This window comes from Oncorhynchus gorbuscha, linkage group LG02, assembly GCF_021184085.1.
Source record: "Oncorhynchus gorbuscha isolate QuinsamMale2020 ecotype Even-year linkage group LG02, OgorEven_v1.0, whole genome shotgun sequence".
Taxonomy (NCBI): domain Eukaryota; kingdom Metazoa; phylum Chordata; class Actinopteri; order Salmoniformes; family Salmonidae; genus Oncorhynchus; species Oncorhynchus gorbuscha.
In genome coordinates this window covers 82,011,923-82,025,240 of record NC_060174.1, presented here as the reverse complement: position 1 = coordinate 82,025,240, position 13,318 = coordinate 82,011,923, and the positions used below count along the sequence as shown (strand labels likewise).

General features: G+C 45.2%; 1 protein-coding gene across 2 annotated transcripts in view; it reads right to left on the bottom strand.

Annotated features, from left to right (window-relative positions):
- LOC124010900 (rho GTPase-activating protein 7-like) overlaps positions 1 to 13,318 on the bottom strand; it is an 86,844-nt gene continuing 73,526 nt past the window's right edge. For both annotated transcript variants that reach the window (XM_046323689.1, XM_046323697.1), the window contains exons 7-14: positions 11,765 to 11,924; positions 9,117 to 9,315; positions 8,707 to 8,920; positions 5,793 to 5,907; positions 5,058 to 5,279; positions 4,560 to 4,777; positions 4,008 to 4,181; positions 1 to 241 (exon numbers count right to left, since the gene is read on the bottom strand). In XM_046323689.1, coding sequence (XP_046179645.1) covers positions 145 to 241; positions 4,008 to 4,181; positions 4,560 to 4,777; positions 5,058 to 5,279; positions 5,793 to 5,907; positions 8,707 to 8,920; positions 9,117 to 9,315; positions 11,765 to 11,924 — 1,399 coding nt within the window. In that variant the 3' untranslated portion in view covers positions 1 to 144. The remainder of the gene's footprint in view (positions 242 to 4,007; positions 4,182 to 4,559; positions 4,778 to 5,057; positions 5,280 to 5,792; positions 5,908 to 8,706; positions 8,921 to 9,116; positions 9,316 to 11,764; positions 11,925 to 13,318) is intronic.

The window sequence follows — 13,318 nt, the reverse complement described above, 5'->3', positions numbered from 1 at the left end:
CCTCTTGCCTTCTCCTTCTACTCCCTCTTTCATTTCCTCTGCTACAGCTGTATGCCTGGAGGCTTCTGTCTATCTGTTTGTGTTGTTCTCTCTCCTCTTCTGGCTCAACAAGGCCTGTCTCGGGACTATGACTCAGATCGTGTTCTATCTATGGTCAGGTCTGAAGGAGTCCCTGATAGCCAGCAGGTTGGAAGCCAGTAGGTGTCCACTCACTCTGTTGTGCCACTCCTGGGACCGGCCCCTGGAAACCACACAGGAAAAGGAAGTTAGTACACAGGAAGCATCACCAGGGTTCAGATGAGACAGTCGGAGAAACACAAGGGCTACATGTCAGGCAGACTACACTCCAGACCAAACCATATCAGTCAGTCTGCAGGTTTCCATCTACCAACGTTTATTCTACAAAAGCAATGTCACAAATTATTGCAACATGTGTAATGGAAACCGCAGATATAGGATACATTTGACATTTTAGTCATTTAGCAGATGTTCTTATACATAGCGACTTACAGGAGCAATTAGGGTTAAGTGCCTTGCTTGAGCACATCGACAGATTTTTCACTTAGTCGGCTCGGGGATTCGAAACAGCGACCTGGTTACTGGCCCAACGCTTTTAACCACTAGAAATGTTCTACAGATCGACAACATTTTTATCTGTTCAACGGGTGTATTTTTTCTTTAGTCTAATTTTATTTTATTATTAAACGATACTGGAAACTTTTTCAAATAAATGATGATTGAATAATTTTGAAGGTACGAGGGGCACGATGTCATCACGTAACTATAAAGCTCCACTCCACATGAAGGTCTACTGCTTGCTAAATAAGGTCTACTGCTTGCTAAATATACACTGCTCAAAAAAATAAAGGGAACACTAAAATAACACATCCTAGATCTGAATGAATGAAATATTCTTATTAAATACTTTTTTCTTTACATAGTTGAATGTGCTGACAACAAAATCACACAAAAATGATCAATGGAAATCAAATTTATCAACCTATGGAGGTCTGGATTTGGAGTCACACTCAAAATTAAAGTGTAAAACCACACTACAGGCTGATCCAACTTTGATGTAATGTCCTTAAAACAAGTCAAAATGAGGCTCAGTAGTGTGTGTGGCCTCCACGTGCCTGTATGACCTCCCTACAACGCCTGAGCATGCTCCTGATGAGGTGGCGGATGGTCTCCTGAGGGATCTACTCCCAGACCTGGACTAAAGCATCCGCCAACTCCTGGACAGTCTGTGGTGCAACGTGGCGTTGGTGGATGGAGCGAGACATGATGTCCCAGATGTGATCAATTGGATTCAGGTCTGGGGAACGGGCAGGTCAGTCCATAGCATCAATGCCTTCCTCTTGCAGGAACTGCTGACACACTCCAGCCACATGAGGTCTAGCATTGTCTTGCATTAGGAGGAACCCAGGGCCAACCGCACCAGCATATGGTCTCACAAGGGGTCTGAGGATCTCATCTCGGTACCTAATGGCAGTCAGGCTACTTCTGGCGAGCACATGGAGGGCTGTGCGGCCACCCCACACCATGACTGACCCACCACCAAACCGGTCATGCTGGAGGATGTTGCAGGCAGCAGAACGTTCTCCATGGCGTCTCCAGACTCTGTCACGTCTGTCACATGTGCTCAGTGTGAACCTGCTTTCATCTGTGAAGAGCACAGGGCATCAGTGGTGAATTTGCCAATCTTGGTGTTCTCTGGCAAATGCCAAACGTCCTGCACGGTGTTGGGCTGTAAGCACAACCCCCACCTGTGGATGTCGGACCCTCATACCACCCTCATGGAGTCTGTTTCTGACCGATTGAGCAGACACATGCACATTTGTGGCCTGCTGGAGGTCATTTTGCAGGGCTCTGGCAGTGCTCCTCCTGCTCCTCCTTGCACAAAGGCGGAGGTAGCAGTCCTGCTGCTGGGTTGTTGCCCTCCTACGGCCTCCTCCCGTCTCCTGATGTACTGTTCTGTCTCCTGGTAGCGCCTCCATGCTCTGGACACTATGCTGACAGACACAGCAAACCTTCTTGCCACAGCTCGCATTGATGTGCCATCCTGGATGAGCTGCACTACCTGAGCCACTTGTGTGGGTTGTAGACTCCGTCTCATGCTACCACTAGAGTGAAAGCATCGCCAGCATTCAAAGTGACCAAAACATCAGCCAGGAAGCATAGGAACTGAGAAGTGGTCTGTGGTCACCACCTGCAGAACCACTCCTTTATTGGGGGTGTCTTGCTAATTGCCTATAATTTCCACCTGTTGTCTATTCCATTTGCACAACAGCATGTGAAATGTATTGTCAATCAGTGTTGCAGTTTGATTTCACAGAAGTGTGATTGACTTGGAGTTACATTGTGTTGTTTAAGTGTTCCCTGTATTTTTTTGAGCAGTGTATTTTTTCAACTATAGAAATGATGTTTCTTTGCCGGACAAGGATTGTCCTGACTCAAGAGTTCTTTAATTGTTTAACCTTGCTTTTCTGTTTGGTTGGCAAGTTTCACTATCCAATTATTTATAATCTACAGGAATGCAAGTTTCACCACGGCATGGACTGTGTCGATATGTTGCCACGTAACAATGATTACAATTATGGCAAATAATAGTCAATTATTGCATTCTATCCATGCTGGCTTTCGCAGGCTACCTGGGACATGAAACAGATGGATGGGAGGGAATAACCTGTCACCAATTTATTAGGCCTAATGCGCAACTTGCCTAAATAGATCATGGAAACACTTCAACCACTTTTTATTTATGGTGGGACGTCCTTACTTGCAGCTGTTTTTATCGACACAAAATGACTAAATGGAAACGCACCGTAGCATGCAATTAACTCATCTATTTTAAAGGCAACCTTTCTAAATATCAACAAAAACAATCGCTGGACAAGGTAATGGATAACTAGTGACGTGACAAGCAACCATTGCTGCATGTAGCAATACCACAATATAGTCTGCCTGGAACGCAACCAAACCTTGATGCATGAGACACACTGACAGACTCTTTCACTTTCAATTTCTTCTATATCCTCCGATTGGATCAGTCTCATTGGCCTTCGCTGTTAAGCTTAGCAGACTGAAGATCAGTGAATTTATTATCGATAATAGGAAAACATTTCACTGCACCTATCGGGTGTGTGACAAAATAATTTGTCTAATGCCACTGGCACTACACATAAAGCCAATACATGTTTGGATTACCAAGCTCTTTTCTATGAGTTTTTAAAGAGAGTAGAACAAGGCAGAGATGTTCTCCATTGCTGCTCAGTTCTGATGTAATGAAGTGAGAAAAACCTGCAGAGATAATCGTGTGAATCTGTCTTGTTGGCAAACCGTCTCATTCCAATCTCACTATGCTGCCTTACTGAAACTCCTAGTGTGATGAAAGTGTGGCTAAGTGAGTAGTCAACTACTTCCACTGATGCTGGTCCATTGGAGCAGTACAATATATTTCAGTATAAGACAGGGAGTGTCCCTCTACTTTCCCCTCATTCTCTTTCAGTCTCTCTTTTGACTTCCCTCTGTCATCTTTTCATTCATTCATTCATTCATTCATCTCTCTCTGTCTCTGTCTCTCTCTGTCTCCTATTGCTTATAGACACCTGTTTTCCATTGCCTGGCTTGTTTCATTAAATCAGCTGAAACAAATGGAAATAGCGGGGGTCTACAGAATAACCCAGCAGAACCACGCAGGGAATAAATTGATCATGTAAGAAGCAGAAAATCTAGAGAGAACTTTGAAGAGAGCTAAATCAAGTGTACACAAGGGGTCCCTTCTTTCTGTTCATTTCTTTATTTTCTCTCTATTTGAGTGTCTCTTTTGAGAAGCTGGGATTGCACTTGAGATACTGCAGAGAATACTGAAGGTAAAGAATAAGCTAGTCTCTGGATATCTTTTTTAAAGGCTCTGCATTTTCTCAAATCTTTCATTCTCTCACACCCTCCCTCACTTCCTCCTCCCCTCTTACCCTCCCCCCCCTCTCTTCCTCAGTCTTTCCTACCTTGTATCTGTACGACAGAGGTGTGTAAGTCGGGACTTCTTAGCCCCCAGGGGTTCTACCAGGTAGAGGCAAGAGAGGACCTGGGCTCTCACCCCCTCCATGGGGGCCTCACGGTGCTCTGTAGACACAGCCGACACATAAGCAGGACCAGCCGACAGTTCTGACTGCCAGGTCCTGTATGGGGAAATGATAGGAGATTATTCTGGTTAATTTAAAAACAGACTTCAGACTCAAGCGGCGTGAGAAATAGACCCTCAGATATTCAGCTACAATTTGACTGGGTGTTTGAGTAAACAGTCAACAATTCTTTGACCCCAACACTTTAATGTTACTTAACTAAACTAGCTTTTTCATTTTCATTCACTGTGATGCCAACATTTAGCACTAGTACAACAACAATAGGCACCATTTCAAAACAACTTTAGCCAGAGTATTCAAGTCCAAGCTAAACTCTGTTTGTCCCTGACTCCTCTGTCCCTTATACTCTTAAGCAGCAGAGTCAGCAGCCTGCCTAAAGACCCATGCAGCGTCGCCCTGGTAACACCTCATTACCTCAGCAGCAGGTGCTCCTGTGGCGGCCGGGATCCCAGGCCTTGCAGGAGGTAGCGGTAGACCTCGGTGTCCTTGGTCAGTGTCTGGACTACTGCAGACTGTTTGAGGGTCTTCTCCCAGTGCCCATGCTCCCTCAGGACCCGCTGGAGGGCCTCTTTCTGGGGGGCATCTACCTCAACAGAGCCCTTCCACAACCGCAGGGGCCAGCCATCATCCACCTGGTATGGGGGGGCAAGGTGGTGAGACCCAGTGTGAGAACTTAACTTTGACCCTTGATAACCCCTGTTACACACACAAATCTCAGCTCAAGCTCTGTGTGCTTAATGTGTCTGACTCACTCGAGAATGTTTTTATGTTGACTCATACATAATTAACCTTTCATTAGTCTCGGGTGTTGTTTTGGTAGTTGCTTGCTGTCAGAAACTTTTATTGGTCACTCTAGTCATTCATTTGATTTGATTCATTAATTTATTAATTCCATCAGATTCCACCACACACCTTCTTAAAAGCCAGGTCCACATTGTCTGGTCCAGAGCAGGACTCCCAGCCTCTACTCTTCTCCCTGGCCTCTCTCAACAGGTGCTGGGTGGTCTGTACCAGTCTGGCCCTCTCATCCTGCTCCTCCTCCTCACCCTGAGAGGGCGAACTCCGACCCACATCCACCCAGACATCCTCCTCACTGGGGTTGCTCACACTCTGGCCCGGCCAGAACTCTGGAAGCTGGAAGGATCAGAGAAAGAGAGAGGAAGAGTTAGCTTGACGTTTTCACAAACAGGGCCACCAATGACTTCATCTCGACAACCAGAACCAAATATTGCGTGTTAACGTCTGTCACAAGAAACTACATATGACTTCTTGATCATTTGATACACTATTGCATTAAGCGAAGCTATGGTGATTAATCGCCTGTTGGGTTTCATGTTCTCATTTTCTGATATTCTTATTCTGTATAATCAAGTCAATACAATGAACTGACTGAACTGAATAACATAGATGAAGTGCCTCCTCATTTAATTGCCCCTGCAGAAGGGTTATGGTTATGAACAATAGGAAAAGTGCCTGTCTGCTTTTTGTAATGTACTTTACGTACTACTGCACAGAGAGAGTACACTCATGAGAGAATGGTGTGTGCTCTGCTGGGTCTTGGCAGTAACACCTACATGCTGTGCACACATGTGATGTGGATTAGTGTGGCTAGAACAGGCTGTACCCTAACTTTACTGTAGTGTGTACCTTGAAGAGGCACAGGGACTCCGTCACCATGTGGGCCAGGCCTTGAGTGGCAGCCAGGTTCTCACTAAGGTCCCTCTGGTCAGGCCTACCCAGGCTGTACTTCCTGTGGCTTGACCTAGGTCAGAGAAACAGGAAATGTCTTTACATCAGAGTTGAAAATGTATGGAGTACAGTTTCTATTGCTATGCTAGGCTTCCACAGACTCATACTATGCAGTTTATTTGTGACCCTTACAAGCAGAAACTGAGAAGAGGGACTGTTATTCAATGTAAAAAGCAACGTCAGCATTGACTTCCAAACAAATTAAAATATGTAGCAAAGCAGAACAGCAAAATATTTACTAACGCCACTGTATCCTAGAAGCACAATGTGCCACAACACAACAGTCCATTGGAGTGGAGTTGATTTGTTCTGGTCATTGTTTCCAGTGTGAGAGTGTGACGTGTATCAAGGCAGAACTCTGTTTCCAATGATGGGAGATACAGAGTGTGTGTTGTGTTCTGATTTCCATCAGTGCTCTGCTCTTACAGCCTGTGGGGTAATGGCTGAGCCCGCTGGCTCCCCTGGACTGCTGGCCTGGCACAAGGAAGAGAAGGAGGAGGGGGGTGGTCTATTGTCTCTGACTGGCTACATCAGACACAATCAGGCCTGTGCGAGAGGACATCACTGGGTCCACCACGCAACTTTTCGACGTGAAGTTGGAACTTCTAGACATGCTGTCAGAATACCGGGTATCAGCAGAGTGTGTGCAGCTGAGCTGTGTTTGTGTGTCTATCTTTGCCAACAACTACAGATAACTAGTCTTGTGAGCTGAGCGCCAGCCTCAAAAGCTAAGTTCATAGACAGATGTGTTTTGAAAAATGAATCATGTGCAAATGTGTCTCCCTGTTTCTCACCTGGACCGTCTCTTTCTCTCCACCCATCTCTCCCCTTTTTCTATTTCTCTCTCCCTCCCCTCTTTCCCTCCACCCCCCTCTCCCCCTTTTCCCTATCTCTCTCGCTCCCCTCTCTTTACCTCCACCCCCCTCTCCCCCTTTTCTCTTTCTCTCTCCCTCCCCTCTTTCCCTCCACCCCTCTCTCCCCCTTTTCTCTTTCTCTCTCCCTCCTCTCTCTTTCCCTCCACCCCTCTCTCCCCCTTTTCTCTTTCTCCCTCCCCTCTCTTTCCATCCACCCCTCTCTCCCCCTTTTCTCTTTCTCTCTCCCTCCCCTCTCTCCCTCCACCCCTCTCTCCCCTTTTCTCTTTCTCTCTCCCCCTCTCTTTCCCTCCAACCTCTCTCCCTTTTCTCTTTCTCTCTCCCTCCCCTCTCTTTCCCTCCACCCCTCTCTCCCCCTTTTCTCTTTCTCCCTCCCTCCCCTCTCTTTCCCTCCACCCCTCTCTCCCTTTTCTCTTTCTCTCTCCCTCCCCTCTCTTTCCCTCCACCCCCTCTCCCCCTTTTCTCTTTCTCTCTCCCTCCCCTCTTTCCCTCCACCCCTCTCTCCCCCTTTTCTCTTTCTCTCTCCCTCCTCTCTCTTTCCCTCCACCCCTCTCTCCCCCTTTTCTCTTTCTCTCTCCCTCCTCTCTCTTTCCCTCCACCCCTCTCTCCCCTTTTTCTCTTTCTCTCTCCCTCCTCTCTCTTTCCCTCCACCCCTCTCTCCCTCTTTTCTCTTTCTCTCTCCCTCCCCTCTTTCCCTCCACCCCTCTCTCCCCCTTTTCTCTTTCTCTCTCCCTCCTCTCTCTTTCCCTCCACCCCTCTCTCCCCCTTTTCTCTTTCTCTCTCTCTCCCTCCCCCTCTCTTTCCCTCCACCCCCTCTCCCCCTTTTCTCTTTCTCTCTCCCTCCCCTCTTTCCCTCCACCCCTCTCTCCCCCTTTTCTCTTTCTCTCTCCCTCCTCTCTCTTTCCCTCCACCCCTCTCTCCCCCTTTTCTCTTTCTCTCTCCCTCCCTCTCTCTTTCCCTCCACCCCTCTCTCCCTCTTTTCTCTTTCTCTCTCCCTCCCCTCTTTCCCTCCACCCCTCTCTCCCCCTTTTCTCTTTCTCTCTCCCTCCTCTCTCTTTCCCTCCACCCCTCTCTCCCCCTTTTCTCTTTCTCTCTCCCTCCCCTCTCTTTCCCTCCACCCCTCTCTCCCCTTTTTCTCTTTATCTCTCCCTCCTCTCTCTTTCCCTCCACCCCTCTCTCCCCCTTTTCTCTTTCTCCCTCCCTCCCCTCTCTTTCCCTCCACCCATCTCTCCACTTTTTCTCTTTCTCTTGCAGTAACCAGCTGAACAGTATTAAATATATAATATCTCCTCTATCTAAGAGAAATTATGTCCAGATGGGCGATTCATGCAGGGTTACATAAGTCTCTCTCTCTCTGCCTTTAAACTAAACCCATCCGACAGCTATTCATTACCGCACAGGGAAATAGGGTTTTGGCTACATTACTACAGTTGATGTAATCTCTGGGAACTCAAAGAACCTAACTCCACACTTTAACATGAATCTGATGCTGCGTAAGAAGAAGGAAAAACAAACACAACATTTCAAAATGACAAATGAAAACCTACGAATGCAAAGCAATGTGCACCGGAGTAATCTTATGCAACAACGTAAGAGGAAGTTCTAACTAGGTATGTGGGACAAAGACCCCCAGACCTCTGCTCGTCTAGAAGTTGATCTTACGCACAGATCTAGGATCATCTTACACTCCCCCAATCCTAACCTCAACCATTATGGTTGAAAATCCCAAAAGTGTTCTTATATCAGCATCTAGGGGTTAACTTTGTCCTACTCCTCCCCAGGAGGCAGTGGACTGTACCTGGCTACATTGACCAGCACCATCCTCCAATCCTAACCTCAACCACTATGGTTAAAAACTGAATAGATCAGCATCTAGAGTAAGACCCTAGAGTCTAGGGGAAACTTGACGTCATCCTCCTCCTCAGGAGACAGCACCGTACCTTGCTGTGTTGTCCTCTCTCTTCAGGGTGTTGAGATGGAAGAGGGAGGGGGCCAGGCACACAGCGATGTTGGTGGGAGTCATCTGGTTTTCGTCCACGCAGCCCACCACATCTCGGAGGAAGAGGAGGAGTGTCTGCAGGGCCTCACGGTTCTCATCAGGCAGGAGTAAAATGGCTGCTTGGGCCGCACAGAACTGCTGGTCTTTGGGGAAGTCTGGAGGTGGGAGCGAGACATATAAGTATGTGGATAGAATTGCTTTGTGATTCTCTCATTGTGCTTATACTATAAAAATGTCCAAAACTGGTTTCAATCTGCCTATTTAGCCAGCATTTGAACCTTTCTTGCATGTTTAGCCAATCCAGTCTTTACTGTACTGGCCCAAGCAGTGTTGTATGTTCTATCCTCTTACATTGGTAGATATGCAGGAAGGACTTGCAGAGCTTGCTGGAGAACACAGGTTCTGGTAGGTCTCTGAAGTACTGCTTCACCATATCAGCCACGTCAAAAGCTGATTGGCCCTCGTAGGACATGGCCTCTGGGTCCGCCTCCACCATGTCGCGCAGGTACTGGATACGTGACTTCACCCCCGACTTTCGAAACAGACCCACCTGAGAGGATGAGAGGGTTAGGAGTGTGTGCGTGTGGTGTGGAATGGGAGTTTTAAATCCAGGATGGCAGGTCAGACTCATGTAGGAGGCTACTCTAAGTCCTGTCGAACTAGGATAACTTCCATTCATCTTTGTAAGTAGGAGATCCCTCTAAAGCACCTCATAACCCACCCTCAACATGGAAGATAAATGAAAGCGGACCTCCCATTCCTCATGCTCATCTGTCTCTGTTCTCAGTATAGGACCCTCCACTGTGTTTAACCATGACTCCAATTTACAGTAGGTCAAGGTGTCACGGGGGTGTAATTCAACCCAGGTGCTGTGTACTCCATAGTATCAATGCATGACACCGATGTTAATAGGTTGGAAAGGAATAGCTGATGGCCCAGACCTGGGTGTCCTTCGCAATCTTAAAGGGACAGTTCACCCCATGAATCTAAGTACCTTGTCAACTGTGGTCCATATTTCGTGACGTTATGTTATGTAGAGAGCCCACTGTAGATGGCATGGAATCGGGACTGTAAGCTTGACTCTAGACCATTTTCGAGGTATGAAACAATCTAACCCACTTCGATATTGGGTGAACTGTCCCTATAAAGCTAGCTGCTACATATATTTTTGGACTTACAAATGAATGATCTATTGATTCTTGAAGAATATAACTTATAAATGCCTCATGAGCTTAGTTCAACTGTCATACTCCATCAGAACTCAAAATATAATCTTGTTTTACACCAATGTTTGTAAACAACATAAATGTAAACACACAACATTGTTAAAACTATAATGTGGATATAATGGATGAATTGGAGAGTGGTTACATTTCCCTAGGCCCATTACCAAAACTGCTTTGTTATTGTTTGTTTCAATTAAGGACTCTGGCGTTAATAATGCATGAGCAGTACTGTATACAATTGAAGTCGGAAGTATACATACACTTAGGTTGGAGTCATTAAATCACTCCACAAATTTCTTATTAACAAACTATAGTTTTGTCAAGTCATTTAGGACATCTACTTTGTGCATGACACATAATTTTTCCAACAACTGATTACAGACAGGTTATTTCACTTATACTTCACTATATCACAATTCCAGTGGGCCAGAAGTTTACAAACACTAAGTTGACTGTGCCTTTAAACAGCTTGGACTATTACAGAAAATTATGTCATGGCTTTAGAAGCTTCTGATAGTCTAATTGACATAATTTGAATCAATTGGAGGTGTACCTGTGGATGTATTTCAAGACCTACCTTCAAACTCAGTGCCTCTTTGATTGACATCAAGGGGAAATCAAAAGAAATCAGCCAAGACCTCAGAAGAAATATTGTAGACCTCCACAAGTCTGGTTCATCCTTGGGAGCAATTTCCAAATGCCTGAAGGTACCATATTCATCTGTACAAACAATAGTACGTAAGTATAAACACCATGGGACCACGCAGCCGTCATACCACTCAGGAAGGAGATGTGTTCTGTCTCCTGGAGATGAACGTATTTTGGTGCGAAAAGTGCAAATCAATCCCAGAACAACAGCAAAGGACCTTGTGAAGATGCTGGAGGAAATGGGTACAAAAGTATCTATATCCACAGTAAAACGAGTCCTATATCGACATAACCTGAAAGGCCGCTCAGCAAGAAAGAAGCCACTGCTCCAAAACCGCCATAAAAAAAGCCAGACTACGGTTTGCAACTGCACATGGGGACAAAGATTGTCCTTTTTGGAGAAATATCCTCTGGTCTGATGAAAAACAAATAGAACTGTTTGGCCATAATGACATCGTTATGTTTGGAGGAAACAGGGGGAGGCTTGCAAGCCGAAGAACACCATCCCCCAACCGTGAAGCACGGGGGTGGCAGCATCATGTTGTGGGGGTGCTTTGCTGCAGGAGGGTCTGGTGCACTTCACAAAATAGATGGCATCCTGAGGCAGGAAAATTATCTGGATATATTGAAGCAACATCTGAAGACATCAGTCAGGAAGTTAAAGCTTGGTCGCAAATGGGTCTTCCAAATGGACAATGACCCCAAGCATACCTCCAAAGTTGTGGCAAAATGGCTTAAGGACAACAAAGTCAAGGTATTGGAGTGGCCATCACAAAGCCCTGACCTCAATCCTATAGAACATTTGTGGGCAGAACTGAAAAAGCTTGTGACAGCAAGGAGGCTTACAAACCTGACTCAGTTACAGCAGCTCTGTCAGGAGAAATGGGCCAAAATTCACCCAACTTATTGTGGGAAACTTGTGGAAGGCTACCTGAAACGTTTGACCCAAGTGAAACAATTTAAAGACAATGCTACCAAATACTAATTGAGTGTGTGCAAACTTCTGACTCACTGGGAATGTGATGAAAGAAATGAAAGCTGAAATAAATCATTCTCTCTGCTATTATTCTGTAAACTTCCAACTTCAACTGTATATTGGTTGTACAGGAGGTTAGAGTCCAGTACCTGATCGAGACACTCTTTCCTCAGATAAATTATGGCCTTGAGGATGCTGGAAGGTAGTGGTTCCCCTGTCTGCTGCACACCGTGGAGGAGGGGTACACCAAACACCCTCCTGCCCTTCAGCTCTGGGGCTTTGGTCTTCCTCGGAGGCTTTGGGAATGTCCTGAGGGGAGACACAAACAATTCAAGATGGACTTCTAGCGTTGCTTTTGAAGGTAAAGAGGTATTTGTTTTGAATTTATATGAAGATAGGGCAACTATACAGAAGTATGACTAAGATGTTGCATTGTATTTTATTCCTCCTGGATATGTTCTACTTCAAACAACTCTGCATTGCATATTTGTACAATATGTAAGAACCCACTGGACAAAAACTGGTTGAATCAACGTTGTTTCCATGTCATCTCAGAAACAAAATGATATGTAATGACGGTGAATCAATGTGGAAAACTGATTGTATTAGTAAAAAGTAATCAATGTAAGGGAAATGTCTTTTTTTAACCTAAATCCAATGTTTTGTAGATTTTGATTAGTTGAATTCACCTTAGTTGACAACTCAATCAAATGTAAATCAAAAATAGACGTTGAACTCACGTCTGTGCCCAGTGGGAGCCTACATAGATATCTGACCAAGACTCACACATGCACTTAGCAGAGGGCTTTGTGTACGACTCTGACAGGATATTTCTTTTAAAGCCCAGCGAGTGTTTTCATAAGCCAGCAAGTGAGCGCCATGGTAACGGCCAGTGTAGCCAAGAAGATAACATGAAGGCAATTTAAATCCTCCCTCTCAAAGTTCAGGCACCTTGAGATAGCTAGCTTCAGAGCCAATCAAATGTATGATGAGTCGCCTGGAATTAGATTCACAAATGTTCATACAGCATGCTTCTCTTTGATAGTGCTCTCTCCCATTACGGACTGCATTTCCATTCTAGTCTTCAGCTGTTCAATTAAAACATATCTTCTGCGTCCACCTCATTTCATTAGCTTAATGGTGTTCTGCTCATGATTTCATGTAATTGTGTGAGTGAGGGAGAGAGAGTTTCCTGTTTGGTCATGTGTTTGAGGAGCCCCAGCCTCTCCCTGCTAGGTAATAACCACATGTAGATTTTGTTCATTAGAGACAAAGCCAAGGGGAAAGGTGTTTGGCCACAGCAAATAAGACAACAGTTATCTGGAATGAAACTTGTACAGAATACTGAAGCTCAGGATCAATGGGAAAGCGATGAGAAGCAGGAGTAGGTTATTTATTTTGTAGTTAGCTCAATGATTGTTAAAGCAAATAGCCCAATTACTCTGCTCTCAAAAAGTCAATTACCCTGTCCTTTTGCCTTAAAGGGGAACTCAGCAGATGCTACATCAATTGCTACATCAAAATGAATTATATGTAGAAATAACTTGTAAATTCATTCTTGAGCTTATTTCAACTGTCGTACCCCAAAGTGTCAATGTTTGTCAACAAAGTAAATGTAAACAAACACTATATAGCCTAAAAGCATAGTTAAAACTATCATTTTGATATAATGGATGGCCAAACCGATGTTTTGCCAGAAAGTA